Source organism: Brassica napus, chromosome C3 (genome assembly GCF_020379485.1).
Source record: "Brassica napus cultivar Da-Ae chromosome C3, Da-Ae, whole genome shotgun sequence".
NCBI lineage: Eukaryota > Viridiplantae > Streptophyta > Magnoliopsida > Brassicales > Brassicaceae > Brassica > Brassica napus.
In genome coordinates this window covers 15,051,936-15,073,256 of record NC_063446.1, presented here as the reverse complement: position 1 = coordinate 15,073,256, position 21,321 = coordinate 15,051,936, and the positions used below count along the sequence as shown (strand labels likewise).

Genomic DNA, 21,321 nt, shown 5'->3' with positions numbered 1-21,321 from the left:
ACTTTACAGACGACTTAATTTTAAGTCGTTTACTAAGTCGTCCAGCTGGAAGACTTTCCAGACGACTTATAATTAAGTAGTCTGGATAGTCTTCCCAGACGACTTAATTATAAGGCTTCTACTAAGTCATCCAGCTGGAAGACTTTCCAGACGACTTAATTATAAGTCTTCTACTAATTCGTTTAATTGGAAGACTTATCAGACGACTTAATTATAAGTTTTCTACGAAGTCGTCCAGATTGAAGTAAATACCTGACTGAGGATAGCCTCTTTAAACTGTTTGCGTCCTTTGCGACCCTTGTAAGCCAGTATCGGGGGAGACGGATTGTTTGGGAGAGGATTACCAAAAGTAGCACCCAATTCCGGAAGAGCTGTGTACACCCAGACCTGGAGAGCTTGCGCAAACCCATTAATAGTGTAACAACCCGAAATATCTCTGCCCTTCACAGAGTCCATCAGCACCTTAAACGCAACTCTCCCCCATGGATAATTCTCAAACCGTTCTAGCTCCATCACTAGCCTTGCCAGACTAACCCGTGTAGGGGTTGAATACTTTCTCCCTTCAATGTATCCAGTGAAGATGGCAAGGTACGCGAGCCGCTTGCGATCATCCCAAGACCACCCTTCGCATCTCTCAAGTGCTGCTATTATCTCCTGAGTAGATGGCCCAGCTTCGACATGAACTTCCAGCATCTCCCAAAAAGAAGTCAATTCCTTTGTAACAACAGAGTGAGGTCTCTCAAGGTCCTCGATGTACTCGCAGTTTAGACCAGTGAGGTGTTCAAACTCTAACAGTGAAAACCTCACAGGTTATGGACCAACGAGACTCCACAGCTCATACTTCTTCTTTATGTCCAGCTGGAAACCGAGCATGTAGTGAACCAGCCTTGAAGCCCAATCAAATCCAAGCTCTTGGAACTTGATGAAAACTCCCAACTTCGACTCCTTCAGCTCTTCATATTCGTCATCATGAAGAGCTTTCTTTAAAGCAGCATGCAACGTCCAACAAGTATGATACGAAATGCTATGCACTGCGGGGGGCTCTTCCCCTAATGTATATATCCTACGGGGGAGTTCTGGCATCTCCATTTTTTTTGTCTGCCTGCAAAACAATCAAAGACAACCATCTCAAACAATCAAAGACTTATAATTAAGTCGTCTGGCAAGTTTTCCAGCTGAAAGACTTATAATTAAGTCGTCTGGAAAGTCTTCCAGCTGGAAGACTTCCCAGACGACTTAATTATAAGTCTTTCAAGACTTCCAGTTTTATGTTCATCTTTTCCTCAATCAATCACTCGACAGTAAGAGATATAACTTACCGGCGGCGGAGTTCAACGAAACGCCTCTGAGAGAATGCGCACTAGGGTTTCCTCTCGGATCTTAAATAGAGGAAGCGGCTGTGAGAACGGTGGTGAGAACGACGGTGATAACGGCGGAGAGATAACCGGCGGTGAGAACGATGAGAACGATGGATTAGAGAGAATCGACGGAAATCGCCTTCGAAATCGCCTTTGAGAGAAACGGCTTCTGATTTTCGATAAACAGTGAAAAAAAAAAACACCTTATATATGGCCGGTAAATAATCCGGTTAGCTTTAAAAGTACATTGTAAAATTAAAGGTTTGGTCCGGTTTGGACGACTTACTAATAAGTCGTCTGTTGAATACTGTACATCAGACGACTTACTAGTAAGTCGTCCCAGGCCCTAAATTTAACCCCTAAACTAAATTGACTAAATTAACTAACTAACCACGTTATAAACCCGTAGTTATACTTAAATAGTGTTTACTATACATAGAATTAAAACACTTAGGTAAATTTTAAAGTTTTCAAAAAAACATCTATGCATTCAAAAATCTAACCCTAAGAACACATACAATACTACAACATATGTTGGCAAAACCTAAACCAAAGAATATCATGACTCACTACTTTCACTCATCTATGTTGAAAACAATTAACTTTTGTTATATCTTAATTTATATCTCTTAAAACATATGTTAATTACATGATTTCAATTTTTCGCTTATCAAAATATTTTTTACAAAATTTTTAAATTATTTCTAAGTAAAACTAGTCCAGATAAGTCGTCTGGACGACTTTCTGGTAAGTCGTCTGGACGACTTACTGGAAAATCGTCTGGACGACTTCCTGGAAAGTCGTCTGGACGACTTACTGGAAAGTCGTCTGGGCAGACGACTTACGGGGGTTAGAAACGTAAAAAAAAATTCGGTTTTTTTGTTTGTTCACAAGGGGTTGGTTGTAATTTCAATAGCTTTTTAGGTTACTTTTGCATTTGTTTCAAGTTTGGGTTAACCTTTGTGTTTGAAATCAAGTTGTGAGTCATATTTGGCAATTTTCCCAAAATATAATTATACTTATTTTTAATTATTTGATATAAAACATAATTATGATAAAATAAATTTTAAAAAATATCCAAATTATTTTATTTTGTTAAATGTTTTATACATTAATTTATTTATATAAACCTATATCTTTTGAAATCTTTTGGATATTTCCTTTTTTGTTTATGTTGTTTAGAAAAAAATATAAAGTAAGAAAAATAAATTTTGTTTTATATAAATAACATCTATATATTTTATAAATATTTCTTTTTATATTTATATTTTTTCTAAAAAGAAATTGAAATACCAAAGATAATTTAAAATTTCTTAATAAAAAGAAACAAAATAATTTTTAGTAATCACAATTACGTATAATTTTTAATTTCGTTAAAGGTGTTCTTGTACTTGAATTTTATCAATGTGATCACGACACGTAAAAAACCAACTTCTCGGATAATATCATAGAGATAAATTAATGTAATATGCGTTATACTTTTTTCTGACCGGAACAAAAATCGTGACAATATTAGCCGTTTGGTTAGTTATATGCGCATGAATAGATCACATACCTTAGTCAAAAAAAAGAACAGATCATATATACCTCAGAAATAAATATCTATTATATAAATTATATGTTCACATAAATAAGTAACAGCTTATGAAACAAAATTTTATGAGTTTGACAACACTAAAGTATCAGGTCCAACATGTACATAAAATAAATTATCAATTTGTTATATTTGATTTGATTGTTTACAAACGAAAATCAAACCAATCTTCTATTCGTTCCATCTTTATAATTGTAAAGATGACATCAAATTATGACGAAAATGATGACGTTTAAAGAACATTGTAGATCAATTACGCAACCCTAAGGGGCTCTCAGAATAATAAACTTGGCTCTTTCTCAGAATTCTGTAGATGTTTCAGACGCAAACCTAGTGGCAGAGTTGTACTAGAATTATAAATAAAAAAAAGGTGGAATGGTAAATAGAAGTTATAAATCTTTAGTTGCTTTCTTCCAAACCATTAGCGGGAGATTCTCTGGCTCCAGATTACAAAAACATCATGGAGGAAACTACATCCAACATAACCATGAGATTCGGAAGATGATGGCTTAATTGTTCCACGTTGAGTCATACCTTCCGTCGAAAACACTTGAGAGAGTGAGTCGCAAACACGAATGACAATTATAGAGGCCGCGGAGGTCAATTAAGACAAGCCAAAAAGTTCAATAAATAGAGTGGACGTTAAGGGCAAAAGAAAACATGTCTTGAGACGTTAAGACTCGTTGGCTTTATTCTAGCAACTAAATCATTTTTGAACTAATTTAATGTATTCAAATATTGAAATATTTTTTGGTCAACATTTAACTTGTAGAAAATTATATATCGTTAAACCATATCAATTATACATTTATATTAATTTATTAAATTAGTTCAAAAAAAAATAAAATTAGTTCAAGAAAAGATCTAGTTAATAGAAAACATGTCAAATGCCAGAAGAAGATGGTCAGACATGGTAATACAAGAGAGTTAGGCTCTATCTGCCGAGGTCCTGTTCATTGAAACTGAAATACCAGTGGTTAAACAAAAAAATGATAGTGATGAGTGATGACAGACACCTAAAAAGCCTATTGAAACGAAGACAATATATGGTAGAGAACATTGTAAGATTGGGAAGTAATTAACCAGATGAAGAATCAACTTAAAGATTACACTGAAAGAAATACTGACTCAATAGAAATCTTTGCTACTTCATGTGATAACTTATTTGCTCTGAACCTTTGATACAAATGTGTCAATGTTAATATCTGTAGAGCCTCCTTCACTGAGTGACTTGACAGCCAAGTCTCTCCATTTCTTCGCATTCTCCTTCATCTCCTTGCTCTTCTCTCCCTCCATCACTTCCTTAATGCTAAACTCAATCTCCTCTGTCTTGGCAATCCTGCTCTCATTGTCTATCTTCACACGAACTCCAGCCTTCCACACATCTTGTATGTACTTTGCATCCATAGGTTGATCGATCCATTGAGGCATAGCTACCATGGGAACCCCAATGGCTAATGCCTCCAGAGTTGAATTCCAGCCACAATGAGTCAAAAAACAACCGATGGCTTTGTTTGACAGAACTTCAAGCTGAGGACTCCATTTCAAGACCAAGCTCTTGTCTTTATCCAGTGTCTCAAGAAATCCTGATGGCAGTTTTTCTCTGACAACCCACAGGAAGCTGAATTTGCTTACTGCTGAAGCAAGTTCCTCCATCTGCACATTGTTAAGCTTAGCAATGCTCCCAAATGCTACATACACCACTGACCCTTGTGGCCTTGTGTTCAGCCAGCTAGTGCAGAAGGCAGCGTCTTTCAAATCAAAGATATTCAGATCATAATTTGTGTCTGAAATGATCCTTTGGTCTAAGTACATTGATGGAACAGTTGGACCAATTGTCAACACATGACAAACGTTTGACAATAACTCCTGCTCCTGTAAAGAAAAATAAACTAGTTAGGACATTAAACATAGTTATTAGGACATGAACAGCAAAACGACATGGTTGAGAAAGTTTTAGGAAAAGAGGTCTAACATGAAGCTCCAACTCTTGGAAGGTATTAACGAGTAAGAAATCAGCCTTTTGAAAGTTTGTAAACTGTTGGAGCACCATCTCCAAGTAAGCAGGGTAAGATTCAGGAGCAGATAAAAAAGAAGGCAAATCTTGATGCTCAAGAAAATGAAACTCCTCAATGGGAAGGTTCAGGCTTCCATTGCTTATGTAAGAAAGATAGTAAACATACTTAACAGCACAAGACTGCGTAAAGAAAGGAGCCGCAGCTATACCAAACTCTCGGGCAACGTCGAATGCCCAAGGCAAGAAAGAATCATAGACGATACAAGTGATGGGGTTATCACTTGTTTCGTGTTTGCGGATGATGTCTGTAATGGTTTTAGAGCCAAAGATTTTAAAGCTTTGGACATAGTCTTGGATGGAGCCAGACGAGTCAAAACCCTGGTCGTAGCCATCGGAGATGGTGGCTATGGAGACTGGACCAGATGGGTCATGTTTGATGGAGTTGAAGATGAAAGTGGTAAGAGCAAGAGTGGTTTGGAGACCTTTAGAGATGAGTCGTTTACAGAATTGGTGGATTGGTGTGATATGTCCTTGCGCTGGATATGACACTGCCAATACATGTCCTCTTTTCTCCATCTCTCTCAAAATGTTTTGCTTCAACCGAATGAATATGCCTTAGGAGATATTGTGGATGTTTATAGATTTTTGAAGTTCTTGATTAGATAAGAGCGTTGTGATCAGAACAAGAGATAGCTTTTTAAAATAAAAATGGGAATAAGAAGAAAATCAATTTGTGTTCTTTCACAATAAAAGGAAATGTGTGAATAGGAAGATTTAGAGAAGATTTTATTCTGCATTTGCTTATATGTTCAGTGTATTTTTATAAAGGAAATAAGACCATAATATTTACTATGTTAAACAATGTTTTTGGTAAATTAATAATTACAAATACACGCGTCGCCACGATGAATGTATAAATCATGTTTGTGTTCAGCGTTTGCTTTTCACAAGTTAAAAAAAGGCTGAAAATGTCTTAACATGTAAATTTAAACATACAAAATTCATTATGTATACATCTGTAGATGTTCGGACGCAACCAGAGTGACAGCGTTGTAATACAAAAAAAACAAGTGGAATGGTAAATAGAAGTTACAAATATATGGCTGTTATATATCCTACTAGTCAAATGCTAGAGATAGAAGAAATAGATGGGCCATTCATATGGTGATGCAAGAAAGCTAGGTTACATCTGCCGAGGTTTTGTTCGTTGTGGTGATGTAAAGAACTACATGTAGACATCAAAATTTCCAGATACGTACACCGCAAGAAAGTAAGCAATTAGATAAAGATGATTGTGAATTTGTGATACGATACGATTAGATTATATTATTACCCTTGTTTCCACGGATAAAAGCGTCACCATATTTGTTCTTTAGCTGGGCATTTACGTACTCTTCGGTTTTTCTCCATGGCAATGCTCATATACCCGTCGACAAGACAAGCAAGAATGCCTAGGAGCAAAACAGAGAAAAAAGTCATGGTTTAGTTTCTGTGTGTGATCGACATTTGCTTGAGCATGAACAAATAACATATACATTACTTTAAATCATCTTAAGAAAACCTGATACAACAACATGATAAGTAGCAAGAAACTGAAGCCAAAAGTTCTTCGTAGTCCAGACATATTTGTTCTTTACCTGGACTTTTTCCGTACTCTTCAGTGTATTACTTGCACCACAAGCTTTCTCTCCACTCATCTTCTTTCTTGATCAACACGATATCATCCTTTACTCGTAATCCTAATAACCTGCTCAACAAAACAACTACAACAGATTAGATCTAAATCAAAATAATATATCATTTAGAATAGCACACCCGTAGTATCTCAACGATCTCCCTAGAATTACACAAACTCTTTGCCCTAAAACACTGAACCTCGAGTAATTAGGGGAGGGAGAGGTGTGAATTAGGCCTGGCACGGATCGGATATCCGGGCTTTTGAAGGTATTTGTGATTTGCTTCATATGTCACGGATATCTAATTTTTCGATTTGCTTTACTTCGAAAAAATACGGATATCCCAAAAATAAATAGATATTTGCGGATATTTACGAATACAGATATCTGTTTTGATTAATACAAATAATCTTAAAAATTTGTACACAAAAATGTTTTGTAAAATATTTTTTTGCATGATATATAAGATAAAAATTAAAAGAAGTAATGAAGCTACATATTTTGTAAATTTTTTAAACTTAGTTAACAATTATAATAAGACAAAACTTAAGAAAAAAGTTATAGTTGTCGTAATTCTTTTCACTTCCTTTTATGTAATACTTTTATATAAGTAATAATGTGGATAGAATTTGTCAAATCATATATTAGAATAATAATTATATAATTTATACATTTAAAAATTTAAATATAATCAAGATATATATGTATTTATATATTGTCGGATCGGATCGGATATCCGCTTCCCAAAATTTTAGTATTTGTGATTTGCTTCGATTTTAACGGATATTGATTTTTAGTATTTGTTTTGCTTCGAAGGTTTACGGATATCCAAAATTATTGGATCGAATCGAAACGAATAACGAATCGAATCAAATTTAACGGTTAAAATGTCTAATCCTGTGAATGACGACTATTTCATAGGCAAATGGATTGCAGCGACAGACTGATGGCCCACTCGTAAAACTAATTTTCAAGAAACTGGACTTTTAAACCCAAGCCAAAATGTATTAAGATATATATTGGCCCATTTGATTGTTCAGTTTTGTTCGACTGATGAAACCCTTAAAGGGATATAAAGTTAAGCAGAGACAATCTCTTTGGACAAAGTTTATATATATAGTTTACACTACCTTGATCACAAGGTCCTTGTGTCAGCCAACAAGATAATTTAAAAAAAAACCTTGTATATATACAGAATCTCCAAAGCAATTGCAAATTGTTCACAAGGCGCTTGTTTTTCAGCCAACAAAACGACTTTTAAAAGGTGATTATTCCCTTTGGTCTAGTTGTTTTTCTCAATCATTTGAATTGTGAACGGTGATTCTCAATTTGATTGGGAAAGAAAGTTTGCAAAGGTGTTTGATCTTAGCTTTTGAAAAATGCCTATTTCACAAGGTCCATGTGTCAGAGCCAATAAAAAGGTGATTGAGTATTCTCTTTAATCTATGGTCTTTTCTCAATCAATATCTTGGAAAATACACAAAGACTTCCAACAACTGTAAGCTATTCTAGAGGTGTAAAGAGCTCAACATGACAACAAAGAGGTAATGTAACTTTTACAGTTTTACTTACCAAAAATCCGACTTACCCATGGAGGATGACTAACCGCTGCATATGATACAACCTTAGCAATCAAAGACGCACCTCTATTTGCTTTTGAACCATCACAAGACACGTTCCACTCACCAAAAAGATCTAAGAGCCAATCTTGGTTTGCTAAACACACCAACTAACTCAGTCGCTTCCTAATCAAACAAAACACAATCAAAACTGTGACTAGCCATACTCTCTCTATAGCCCAAACCAAATCCATCAACTTTACATTCCAGTAATGAATTCATTCCACTGAAAGCACGTTCTAGAGTCAAACAACACCACATCAAATTAAACTCAAGATCCCCCTCCCATGCATTTTGTTCTTTTTTGACCAAGAACTTCCTAATGTCTAACTATTGATAAACACGTTCCTTAACCTCTCTCCACCGAATCACTTGGCAAGAAATGATTCAATCAATAAAAACATATCCACGTGATATAATTCAATATAGGAGTGGCACGTCCAGAGCTCGATAACAACTTGCACAGAAATACTTCCAAAATCTAATAAATTTCATATAAATTCTCACCTATCAATATAGATATGTTCATAAATAATAAATACATGTAACTAACATGTGTTCTCGAGTAAGGATCAAATCAAACCAAAACACGTAAATAATACTTAACCAATCGTTGTCACTTAGAACGAGTCATCGTCGTGACTCAGCTCTGAGTGGTTAATGTTAACCACCGGAAACAGCGGTGTAACGGTCTGGTTCGACGGTGAAGGTCGTGATCCGTACACTGTCCTCTCGTTTACACGACCAACTTCTTTACAAACTTGATCAAGAATCGTCAAGAAGTCTCTGACCACGGTGAAAATGCGGAAAGGATGAGATTCTAAGTTCCCATGGAAATACTCTGTCACTTCTTTAACCATCTTCATGACATTGATTCCATGAGATTGTATCTCTGTGATCACCTTCTCACCTTTGTCCAAAAACGAGTTCATTGACTCCAAGAATCTCTCTACACCAGTTTCTTGCTTTAGCTCCATGATCACTTCCTTGACTTTTGTTATACCGCTGGAGATTTCAGCTATCTCCTTGCTGAGGGAAATTGAATCCATTGCAGCTGCTTTCTTGACGTTTATCAACTGAGAACTGAGACCTGAGACTACTTGCAACCCAAGTTTCTTTAACTCTATGTCGTCTTGGAATGCTGATTGCTCTGCTATATCATCATCTCCTATAGGGCTTTGAATGGAAGTAGAAGAAACCCTAGCTCCTTCTGATTTAATGATCTCTTGAACCACAAAGTGCAATAAGGTGGTTTTGCCATCAGCGCCTTTGATGTCTGCCAGTTTCAAGAGTGTGTCAAGCTTGAAAGCATGTGCATCTCCTCTATTAGTCCCTATATTCATCCGGTTCCCGGTCTTGAGAACCGCTTCAAGCAGCTTCAAGAACATCCTAGTGTTCCTTAACTCACTACAAGCAACCTGAAAGTAATAATCAAATGCATATGAATGTTCTGTCTTTTATTAGCACAATGAGGACAAAGCAGAGTTTTACCTCTAGTGTGTGGAAGGATCTTTTAAGGTACTCAGTTTCTGAATCGAAATTAACTATGTAAAACATTGCATCAATCCTCTTGAAGGCGAAAGGAATGTTGAGCAATGCTCTGAGGAACTTCTCTGCAGGTCCAATCTTGGATGTAGTAGATTCATCATCCTCTTTAAGCTCCTTAAGCTTGTCCTCTTCTTCTTTGGTAGGTACCATCTTAAGCAAGCATTCAAGTAGCTCAGGTCCAAGCATATCAGCGTTTCCTGATTCATAAACAAGAAAAATGTAAACTCTTCAGACCAACTTGTGCATATGTAATAACAGATTGTGTAATAATTATTTACCTTCTACAAGGGCTTCACATACTTCATCAGCAGTTACATTAAGAGCTCTAAGCAAGATTTCAATGTTGTGAGACTTTCTTGGATCAAGAAACTGATTCTCATGACTCGCGGATTGAACTAAACCTGCGTTTCCGACACCTCTTGTTCTTGAACTTGGATCATTCGCTCTGAACAATGTCTCAATCATCTCTTCATTCACTCTGCAACAGACCAAACAATCATTTAGAAGGGAAATGAATTGTTTATTAGAACATCGAGTTCGTTATTTATCTTACTGAAAAGAGTTTGATTTGATTTGGTCCCACACCATAACACGGCTCGAGCCTGCTCTAACTTTGTCCCAGTGTAAAGCTTTCAACTTTGGTTTCAAAGTCTCGTCTTTCTTATCTGGGTCAGAAGGAGGCGAGGGAGACGTGGCGGCCGGAATCTCAGAGAATTGCGGCGGAGGAGGAGGTGGTGGAGGTGGTGGTGGTCTAGCTGGACCGGTTTTCTTCAAAACGCTGCCGTTTGAGCTGGTTTCACTGAGAGGAGGACTAAGCGACTTAGGTTTTAAACTTGTCGCTGGAGAATCATTAAACGACGTCGGAAAACCCGAGTTGGAGCCGTTGACACTCCTGTCACCACTCTGAACAACACCAGAATCCTCCACGGCACGTGGTGGGCTCTGTTTACGGCCGGAAGATCCTCTCGGAGAAAAAAACTCTTCGTCGTCGCCGTCAAAGTCTTGTCTCTTAGGGAATAAATGTTCAGGGCTTAGGTAAGTGGGAGAGAAAGCTTGAAGCTTTGGTAACGGAGGAAGAGGACGGAGCTCCGGGGAGCCTGGCTTATGGTGATGTGAGTAAGAAGAAGAGGAAGAGGAAGAAGCTGGACCTGGTGGTAACTCCAAGACGCCGGCGACGTTTCCGGAGACCGGAGACTTCTGCGGAGCAAAGCCTTCGCTACGGGAGTTAACTAAAGTGCCTAAGTAGAGAAAATCAGAGGAAGTGTTGGATGAAGTGTGCTTCTGTGGTTGTTTGTGTTTTCGAGCGCCGTCGGAAGGAGAGGCGTTGAAGAGCTGGAGAGAGTCTGATCTTGTGGACTTGGTGTTGTAGGCGGGGAGGAGGCGGCGGCGGCGTGTGCGGCGGAGGTAGATGATGAGCACGACGAGTAGAGAGAGGAGAACAGAGGAGGATACTACGGAGACGGTTATCGAGACGAGTTTAGCGATGTGGTGGTTGTTGTTGTGAGGTTTGGATGAGTTGTGAGGTGGGAAGAAGCGAGAAGAGATGTTGGCGGGAAAAGTAGGGATTGAGGCTGGTGGAGGTGGAGGTGGTGAGGGATGAACGGCGTTGGAGGGGAAAAAGGGGTTCGAGTGCGGCGCAGGAGGAGGTGGAGGTGGTGTGACGGAGGAGAAGAGGTGTTTATCCTGCGGTGGAGGCGCCGCTGGATGTTTCTTGTGGTGGTGGTGTTTGTCTGGGGAAGGCGACGGAGGTTTGGAAGATAACGGTGGTGGAGCGGCGGTGACGATGGGGTAAAAGGGTTGATGGAGTAAGTGGCGAGAGTTGAGACGTTGATTGCCGGAGGAGTATGAGGTGGAGATGAAGAAAACGATCATAGCAAAACGGAGTAGGAAGGGTATTTTAGACATTTTGTCTAGCTCTGGTTCTTTCTTGGGCTTGATGTTTGTTGTGGCATTCAAAAACTGACACTGAAGAAGCGTTTGGTCTGGTCGATGAAGAGACCAGAGAGAGAGAGAAGTTGGAGGGAACATTAAGTAGGTGTCACAATTCCTTAAATAAGTTTAGGTGTTCGTATTAGATTTGATTGCGAAATGTTAGCTCCTGTGTTTTATTTCCCCTTATTTATTTCCACGTTCCTTATTTTTATCCAAAAGTTTTAAGAAGTAAAATCGAATTAATAAATTTTGTTCAGAACACAAATTAAATGAGATGATGTTAGGTTGGACCACCTGTTAACAGGTCGATCGAGTTTCAGATAATAATGATTGCTGTAATAATGTACATCTTTCCCAATAATTACAATATTTCTCCAAGTACAAATAATTATTTTTAATCAGGTTTTTAGCAATTAATACGTAACTAGGACCCATTTTGCTGTTAATTATCACCTAATAGCTACTAGTAGTAAGGTTTAAAGATTTAGTTTGTGACTTGTTCACTACCACAGTTAGTTAAACAACTACAGTTTCTTCTTCTTGTGATCTACTTTGAATTTACTTTGTTACAGCGAAATAATGGAAATCTATATTATAATAGTTGAGTTTTTGTTCACTCCTCAGCGCACCACGTCAGTGTTTTGTGAGCTACATTTTTAAAAGTGTAAAAAAATGTCAAACTCATGGTTCTAACCCGAGTTATTGAGATATAAACACCAACATGTATACCACTAAGTTAAATGATACTTTGTACATTGATGGCCGAAACCTAATATATATTTCTGAAGTTCGGAAGTCCTTGGTTCTTCGGCTTTCTCTGAGGGTAGGACCTACAAGTGTATTATGAGTTTCATTTTTAAATGAGATTCATCACGTTATATGAAAAAATTTCAAGTTTGCAACAATTATAATTTTCCCATATTGTAAATTGTTGTCGTTTAACATGAGTTTGAGTTCTTTTCATCATTGTCTCAAACAAGTTTGAGTTACAGAGTTGCGCCGTGTGTCTGTTCGTAATCTATTTTTTCACCGGTGAACTCTTCATGTTCCCATCTTAAATCGCTTGATCATAAATGTTCCTGATTTGTAGCCCCTCTGTAAACCCTATATATATAATTCTCATCTTTGATGAACCCAATCTGCATCTCCATAAAACTCATTGATTCCTCTTAGCTTTAACCATCTTCTAGAAAATGTTTCTCTGTGCCTCTCCAGTTCCTCAAACCAGCGTCCCAGCGTCTGTCACTCAACCTTCGAGTCTCTCCATCTTGGTCGTAGTAGTCAGAGCATAGCCTCTGGCTTCCTCCGTTTTATGGGATTCCTTGAATTTCAAGAAAGACATGGAGTTTGTGGGAATCACAGTTCTCTTCCTTAATGAAAAGGTAAGTTAATCTTCGATCTATCACACTTATTTAACATAATTGTTTTAATTGATTTCCTGATTCTTTGTTGAATAATATTATTTGCAGATTCCGTGATTCATGGGTTTACTCCCGTCGGACATGCTAATCATTACAGGCCATCTTTGAAAGCAGGTTCCATTGTGAAAGTCGATCGTTTTGAGGTTGCTAGGTGCTCAAGCATGTACAAGATAACTGATCATCCATTCCCCATTTGTTTCATCTCACTAACCATTATTGATGAAGTCATCACGGGTGCTCCTGAGACCAATCTCCAGTCAATTAGATTGTTCGACAATCTCCAAGTGATTGCGAGCACAAACCTAGAACTCTCAGGTATATTATCATATTGCAATTGGGTTTATATTATGTTTCGATATTATAACTGATATTTAAACTCGCAGATGTGGTTGGGCAAATCTGTTATGTCCAAGGCTCTGACTTTACCAAAGAAACAACTCGAGTCGTTATCCGTCTCCTTATTGATCCGTAAGAAACAATCAACACATAATTATATTTATATTATTGTCTATATTGTGCTAACATCAATAATCAAAAATATTTTCTACCCAAGATTTGTGGTCGTCTATTTATCTCTCTTACTTATCAATCTAATTTTACACAAATCTTTATTTTACAACTTAAAAGAAACCACAATAACCCAAACAATCAAATCACCAAAAACTAGAATCCCAAAACAAGACGAATAATTAATGATCACCTCTCTTTTTGTCTAATCTTACAAATAAACTTCAAAACAAATATATACCAAACCAATCAACTCAACTAAAACTCAACGACAAATACATTGAGCCAACTAAACAAATACAAACTACACGACCAGTTATTTAACAATTTACAAACTTACTTTCGCAGATGCTTGTGAAGAAGACTAAGACGACAACCAAGATCAGTGAAATTACCTAAACAAAAAGGCAGAGTAAGTTACAAACTTTAATAAATACAACTAACAATGATTTTTGTTTGCATATTACCCATCAAATAAAAGAGAAACAAACACAACCATACCAAGAGATACAAGAGACAATCCCAACAGACACAAAGGCGGCAACAACATTTCCACCTACTCACTCCTCTTGTCTTATGAAAATAGCTTACATGTTCAATGTCAACGGGCCAATGTTATTGTCTTCTTATGAAAAATACATATATTCGTTTAAAACCCATTAAGGTCCAAATACTAATTGTCACTCATTTTATAGTTATTTCTACAAGTTTTCATGTATTTGTTTTAAAGGTCCGGTAAAAGCAACAAGTTTAAAAATAAAAAAAAAACATATAACCAACATAATAAGAATAAAAATAATTATTACTTAATACACACAACTTACACAACTAAACTTGAGAAAAAATATTCACAAACAAAAGGTACTCTCAACAACCTTAATATAATTTATGTAATTTCAACAATACAAGTAACAAATTAAAAAAAACAAACAAACAATAAGTCACAGTGACACAGGAAACAACACCACGAACTATATCAATCATATTACTAAAACATTTTAGTCCTTTATGAGTGGAGAACAATGCATACACAATTCATCATCACAACTCTAACCATATAACAATAAAAAACTTGAAAAATAATAGTCAACTCAAAACGTAAAATTTACAGCTACAATAACTATAACTATAAGAAATGAGATGAAACAAGAACTCGGTCTACAATCCCGTACTTGTGCGGAGTCAATGTAACTAGTAATAATAATGGCTCATGAAATTTTTCGAGACTGTACTAAATAGCAAAGTCAACATTTTCGTCTTATACAACCACATTGAATCCGTAATAAATAAACCGAATTTATTGAATCAAAGACAAATAAATCGTTGGTTTCAATAGTAGTAAAAAGTCTGCATGGTAAAATTCTATCTATTCAAATATATATATATATATATTAGTATTATTATTTTTCTTACCATATGATAGCATAAATTCTATTCTATATATTTTCTATAATCTGAAACTATAATAGTAAACAATCTTAAAAGAAAATATATTTTTCTTGAAGACCATCTTTTTTATATTTACAATTTGCATTCCTTGTACTTTGCAAAGCTGTTTTTTTGTGTTATGTATATTTCTTCAACTTCCTCTTTTTAGATATTCCTTTCATCATTTCCCCTATCTCACAAAGAATTAGTTCACAAATTTTTTCCTTCTCTTTCAACATTTAGGTGTACATACATTATGAGCAAAATATTTATTTTCATCTCTAAGGATAAACTAGATTTTGATCCGCGTTTTCAAAGCGCGGGATCGTTTCCTTTTAAATTTCATTTAAAATTGATAATATTGTCTAACTTAATATTTTCATAGATTTTATGTTTGTTTATAGTCAATTTCAATAAATTGTCCTCTTTCTTTACTATTATAATTTTGCATATATTTTATGTTTGTTTATAAAAGTGTCCTATTTTTATTATATTACTTTATAAATGATCGTTCAAGTTTCCAAAATGCTTATTAATTTTTTTCAAAGATTTTAAAATTGTATACTTCTAAATTCTAATCAATAAATATAATTATATTTTAATTTCTTAATAAACTATTATATTACAGATTTCATAAGCATTTAAGTTTTTCATTATACATATTTCAACTAAGACATAAAATTTAAATTATAATAAAACTTCAATAATTATGGATTTAAAATGGATTTATAATATTCATAAAAAACAAAACACTTTAGCGCTTGGTTTTAGTTGGGTTTAGTTTTGGTCAGACTAAAATACTAACAATTAGGTATTTAGGTTAAGAGTATATTTAGGAAAACATGTGCAGTATGTTCTAAAATATATACTTGATAGGTTTTCTGAATCAAAATATAGTTAGTATCATTACTGAGGTCAATATTTGCGGATCCTATATTAATAATTAGCAAATTGGGTGACATTATTTTGGTAACATATATTACATATTTTTTAGACATTCCGATTTTTTTTCTAAATACAATTGAGATGGTTGGCCAAGTTAATTAAGTTAAACTCGCAGAATATCGTAGTGTCCATATATTAAGGAAGTTGAAATTGATATTTTACGATTTTCTTGGTCATCTTTATTGATTTTGTTTGTTACCCAAAATTTAAATTCTTGAATTAACAAACAAAAAATGAAAATATCTTAAAATGATGAATGCTATTCTTTATTTCGTTATTCACATTATAAATTCATTTGGACTACTTTATATTTCATGATCTTTGTAAAAAAAATTCATAGTGCTTTGCTCTCAAACATGTTAAACATATCATAAGCACTAAGTCAAACAATAAGTGTTACAACAATTAATAAGGTTAAATAATAATTGTATATATTAGAATTATGCTTCTATGGTTTGTATAGTTACGAGTATATGCTTTCAACACAAACGTTAATAATTGTATTATGGAGTTCGGTTTTATTTTTGGCATAAGTAACGCTGATAAATGCTGTTGCATTCATTGTTATTGGCTATTATATTCTTCATTCTGATTGGTTTATTATGCTGGCCGAATTTAATCAATAAAATTAATGTTAATAAAAAAAAACAATGGTATGCCATTGTAAATAACTTCAAAAGTACGGACAGAATCCTAGTAGGAATTCAATTTTAATAGTATAGATAACTGAAGATAGATTTGAAGCCAATCATTCCTAGACTCTTTTTGAAAATCTTTCAATATTTTATTTATAGTTTAAACCATTGAACTGGAAAATGGCCAAAACCAGTCCAATGTATTCAAATATGGTCAATTCATACCCATCGAATATGACAGTGCCGAAACATACCCGGACTATTTTTAACTGAAATTACATACCTAAACAATCTTTTTTGTGCCAAAACCTTCAAACATAGCTTAATATGTTAACACCTGTTAATCCACCGTTAACACAAACTTAATTAAGTATTACATTTTTAGACAAAATCTTTGTAATTGAAACAAGAACCAAAACTCTTCTCGTCTCTTATAAAAAACGAACAAAAGATCCAAAATGGAAGTAATCATAGTTTCTTAATCGTAGATTGATAAAAGTCTTTGTAGTTTGTGTCTGAAACTCTTTCCAACAATGGATTCGATGAGGTAAGCTTCTCCTTCATTCTCCAAATTATTTTTATAGTGATTAGGGTTTGTGATTTTTACACGATTTTGGGAGACTGGCATACTAGATTGGCTTATTACATGTTAAAACAAAATATATTTCAAACAATTTTGGGGTTTATTAAATAATTTGAAATGAAAACACTATTTCGTTATATGCACACCACATGTTCGACGAAATGCTAAACTGAATATTTCGCTGTTTAGCAGTGCCCCTTTTGAAGCATGTTACACATTATACCACAAAGGAAAGTTTGAAGTGAAAGATGGTATCACTTGTTGATATTGTATGTCCTCTCGAGACGATGTTTACAAAGTTCTCGGAGGCAATCTGTATATCATTTGTCTTTTGTTGATTATCAGCACAAATCTTGTATGTTAAATCTTGATTATCAGCTCAAGATCACTGGCAAATCTTGTTCATTAGAACAAACAAACAACAGATAAATCAAACCTTACTCAAACTCTCTTTCCAAGTCAACGTAAGCCATTAATTCTCATCACAAGAAAGTCTTTAAACGATCTCTTTGGGGAGAGAGGGTTTAAATCAACGATGTTTTGTCCAGATCTTGTTAGTATCACAAAGTAAAACGACATCGTTTTTTTTTAACAGACACATAAGCTTCCGTCCACAATCCGTTTGCCAGATGTCAAAATTGAAGGTTTTGGCCGAAAAAAGATCGTTTAGGTATGTAATTTCAGTTAAAAATAGTTTGGGTATGTTTCGGCACTCTCATATTCGCTGGGTATGGATTGATCATATTTGAATACATTGGTTTTGGCCGTTTTAACCTATCTCTTTAATCTACTTGTAACATATTGGGGATGATTGGTGTTGGATGTGAGTGCTCTACGCAGCCATTATTCTCTCTAGAACAATAAAATCAAAGCAATTAAGCTTTATTAATAAAAACTAAAGATAAAGTCCAAAATCTTTAAAAGAAAATATAATGGCTCTAGAAATCAATTTTTGTACGAATTTAGGTTTAAACTTTAACGTAAACACTAGTATTAAAATAAAATAAAAACATTGATGATCGGTAAGCAGTATTTAAAAGCATAATAAATACGAAAAACAAATCATGGACCTCACCAACTTATAAGAAAACTGGAACCAATCTAAATGTTACCTTTATATTTCAATTCTTTAAAGACACATAGAACCATTCTTTTGCCAAATGATATATGACATGTTATAGTACTCTGCATAAAAAGGTTCTTAAATTGACATTAGTAAGTGAATTCTAATTATGTAACGAACTATAACTAAGCAGCACTGCATTACATTGCTTCCCACTTCGAAGTAAATTAACTATTTCTCTAATCTATATTCAACACAATTCAATGTCATACAACCGCCGTTACACATTTAAGATAATGTAAAAACTGCTAATAGTTATACTAAACTATGTGGTCGGCTGTACTAAACTTATAGAATAATTATCCAAACTTCTCATTTTACAAATGAACTAAAACAGTACGTCCACAAAAAAAACTTTGGTCGAATATACCATATAACAGAATAACAACCTGGTCCGTATAAAATAAACATGAAAATAATGTGATAGTAAAAGAACAACATGTCTTTGTTTTACTAGTTGTTCTGAAAATCACCTCTCGTGACATGTTTGTTTATTTGCGGCTGGACCATTGTAGTCGGGTTAATAAAGTTTTACAATACTAACCTAAATCTCTTATTTTATACTCTAAAGTTACATCTTTTTAAAAACATTTTATACAACCACCATACCATCACACTACTTGGGAGCTACTTGTCCAAGAGAACCAAAAGCGACGACGTAGAACAAACCGAGTACATAAAGAGCTTACAGAGGAAGACGCCGAAGGTTTGACTGTAAACACGTGATTCACGCAAAATCCAGGAGGTCGGCTGAGTCAGCTACTTTGGTTTCTAATCGACACGTGTCAGTCTTCTTCTCGATTTGTTCATTCTCTTCTTCACCGGCTATCGCCTGTTCCCGTATATCAAGGACAAAAACCCCACACTACACAATGCTATTTAATCGAACCTGTTACTCTTTCAGCTATGATGCACCAAATCATACAACCAAACTGTACTAATGGAATATGAATGATCTCTATCATTATTTATTGTTGATTCCAAATGTGATTTTACTTCGGCATCATTTCAAAAGTGTGTTTTCAGTATTCTTAAATAAAACTTTGGAGAGAAAAAACAATGATTTATAACTTAAAAATGTAGGTGGAGAACTCATGGAGCGGAAGCAACGATAAACAGTTCAACCAAGAGGTTATGGAACAACGCTTGGGACCTGCCAGCTCAACCAATGGATTCTAGGAAATCCTCGCTTGAGACCTGCTTCTTGATTGATGAATCTAATCAAATCAATACAAGAGATAGAGAATACAATTTTTCCAAAAGCCAAAGCTCTTTTATTAATCACATCAAACTAAATACAACTTTAGGTTTAGATGTATATTTATAATAAATCATTAAATCTATGAAAGCTTTAATCTTAATTAAAATAGGAAAACTACTAAGATATAGAAAATACAATAAGAAGTAATTATCGATGCAAACTAATGAATAATAAAGAGATTTGAATAATTTCCAAATATCTTGCTGCATCAAGAACAAAATAATATAAATTATTAACATCTTTGAATCTTGTAACTACAAGGAAAATAAAAGGAGGTTCCCTTATTATTTTACAATAACTGAAAGTGAGTGTTGACCCAAAAAAAAAACTGAAAGCGAGTGAGATTATAGTAACTAAGTTACATTACCTCTACAAACATATGTCAAAGGTAAATTAGAATGTGAAGAACTAAGATTACAAGGCTGTGCAGAAATCCAGAGTTGGCTCCAACTGCATGGTTTGTATCCTTTCATACTACCATGCTCATACCTTGAATGAGTTCAATTGATTATTTACAGAACTGTGATTTCTGTGTGGATGACCCTCTCTGAAGCATACATTATAACCTAGATCCTGCTTACAGACAGAAGCTCAATGAGGCCATGTCTTTGGATAGAAGTTAATGTTTTGGAAGTGGTGAACTGTGCTATACATATATGTTAGTGTAGAATCACATATTGTAAGTTTGTAACCCTTCAAACCAAGAATTTATACTTTTCAAAAAAAAAAAACAAATCTAGAATTTATGATTGTCTTTTCAAAAAAGAAAAAAGAATTTATGATTGTATTACAGCTGGAGCATTAAGTGAAAGTTCAAAACATAGCAAGATTCTGTCAAGTATCTATCTAGCTTGGGTTTTCTCAGTCAAGGTACTTTTGATCTGGCTAGATCACCAAAACTTTAATGATGAGGGGAGTCGCAGGTGGATGGTTCATATCATACATCAGAGTGGCATGCTGCTTGCTTGGCTAGTCTCAAGACACATGCACAACTACTTGAGAAGAATAAGTAAGATGGTATTTTCGTGTTTTTCTACATGTAAGAGCAAGCAATCATTGATGCTCAACTGCTAAAGTGGTAAGGACATTAACGCCTTCAACCATCACTAATTGAAAGTTATTAATGATTGCTTACTCTTACATGGCAGACACTCAAGCCAAAGTAAAGATGAGGTCAAGAGTTGCTTCATCCTCATCTTCTCTGCAATATTAATAGTTCTTATTTGATCTTTTTGGAACTCTTTTTTTTTTTTTTTGTCACGAGATCTTTTTGGAACTCAAAATTACAAAAAATCTCATATTCCTTCTGTTTTAAAAAGCAAAATGCTGAGAACGAACACTTGTAATACATGAAAACTATTTCTGAGATGATCTTAAATTTAAGTCTTAATAATCGCAACAAGAAATGAGGGCAAATTACAATACGTAGAAAACAAAAAGAGAGAGAAAAAAAAACCTTACCGAGACTTAACGTTTGAGCCACATTGATCCTCACATACCCCCTTCAAGCATCTCTCACGAGTATACACAGAAGAGAAACAATGGTTGTTTCCTCCTTTCAAGAATCTTGTCAAGATCAAAACCAAACCTGCTCCCATTCAAGCTATTGCTGGCTGATACTCTGGATTGAATGCAAGCGCTTCACGGTGTATGAGCTCCTTCATCTGCTCCTCT

The 21,321-nt window shown here is 35.0% G+C and overlaps 2 protein-coding genes and 1 long non-coding RNA gene across 3 annotated transcripts; 1 reads left to right on the top strand and 2 right to left on the bottom strand.

Moving 5' to 3' along the window:
• Positions 1-2,684: 2,684 nt before the first annotated feature.
• LOC125584328 (UDP-glycosyltransferase 74F2-like) lies at positions 2,685-5,589 on the bottom strand. Its single transcript, XM_048752677.1, has 2 exons — positions 4,928-5,589; positions 2,685-4,827 (listed from the first exon to the last, which is right to left on the bottom strand). Exons 1-2 carry the CDS (start codon positions 5,543-5,545, stop codon positions 4,114-4,116), a joined length of 1,332 nt encoding a protein of 443 aa, XP_048608634.1. The 5' UTR covers positions 5,546-5,589; the 3' UTR covers positions 2,685-4,113.
• A 3,144-nt stretch (positions 5,590-8,733) lies between these two features.
• LOC125584327 (formin-like protein 2) lies at positions 8,734-12,236 on the bottom strand. The gene is made up of 4 exons (XM_048752676.1): positions 10,366-12,236; positions 10,091-10,290; positions 9,756-10,009; positions 8,734-9,682 (listed from the first exon to the last, which is right to left on the bottom strand). The coding sequence occupies exons 1-4, from the start codon at positions 11,838-11,840 to the stop codon at positions 8,885-8,887; spliced, it is 2,727 nt and encodes a 908-aa protein (XP_048608633.1). The 5' UTR covers positions 11,841-12,236; the 3' UTR covers positions 8,734-8,884.
• A 1,910-nt stretch (positions 12,237-14,146) lies between these two features.
• On the top strand, positions 14,147-18,262 carry LOC106386243. The gene is made up of 2 exons (XR_001277449.3): positions 14,147-17,227; positions 17,456-18,262. It is a non-coding gene; the product is annotated as an uncharacterized LOC106386243 (long non-coding RNA).
• Positions 18,263-21,321: the final 3,059 nt, after the last annotated feature.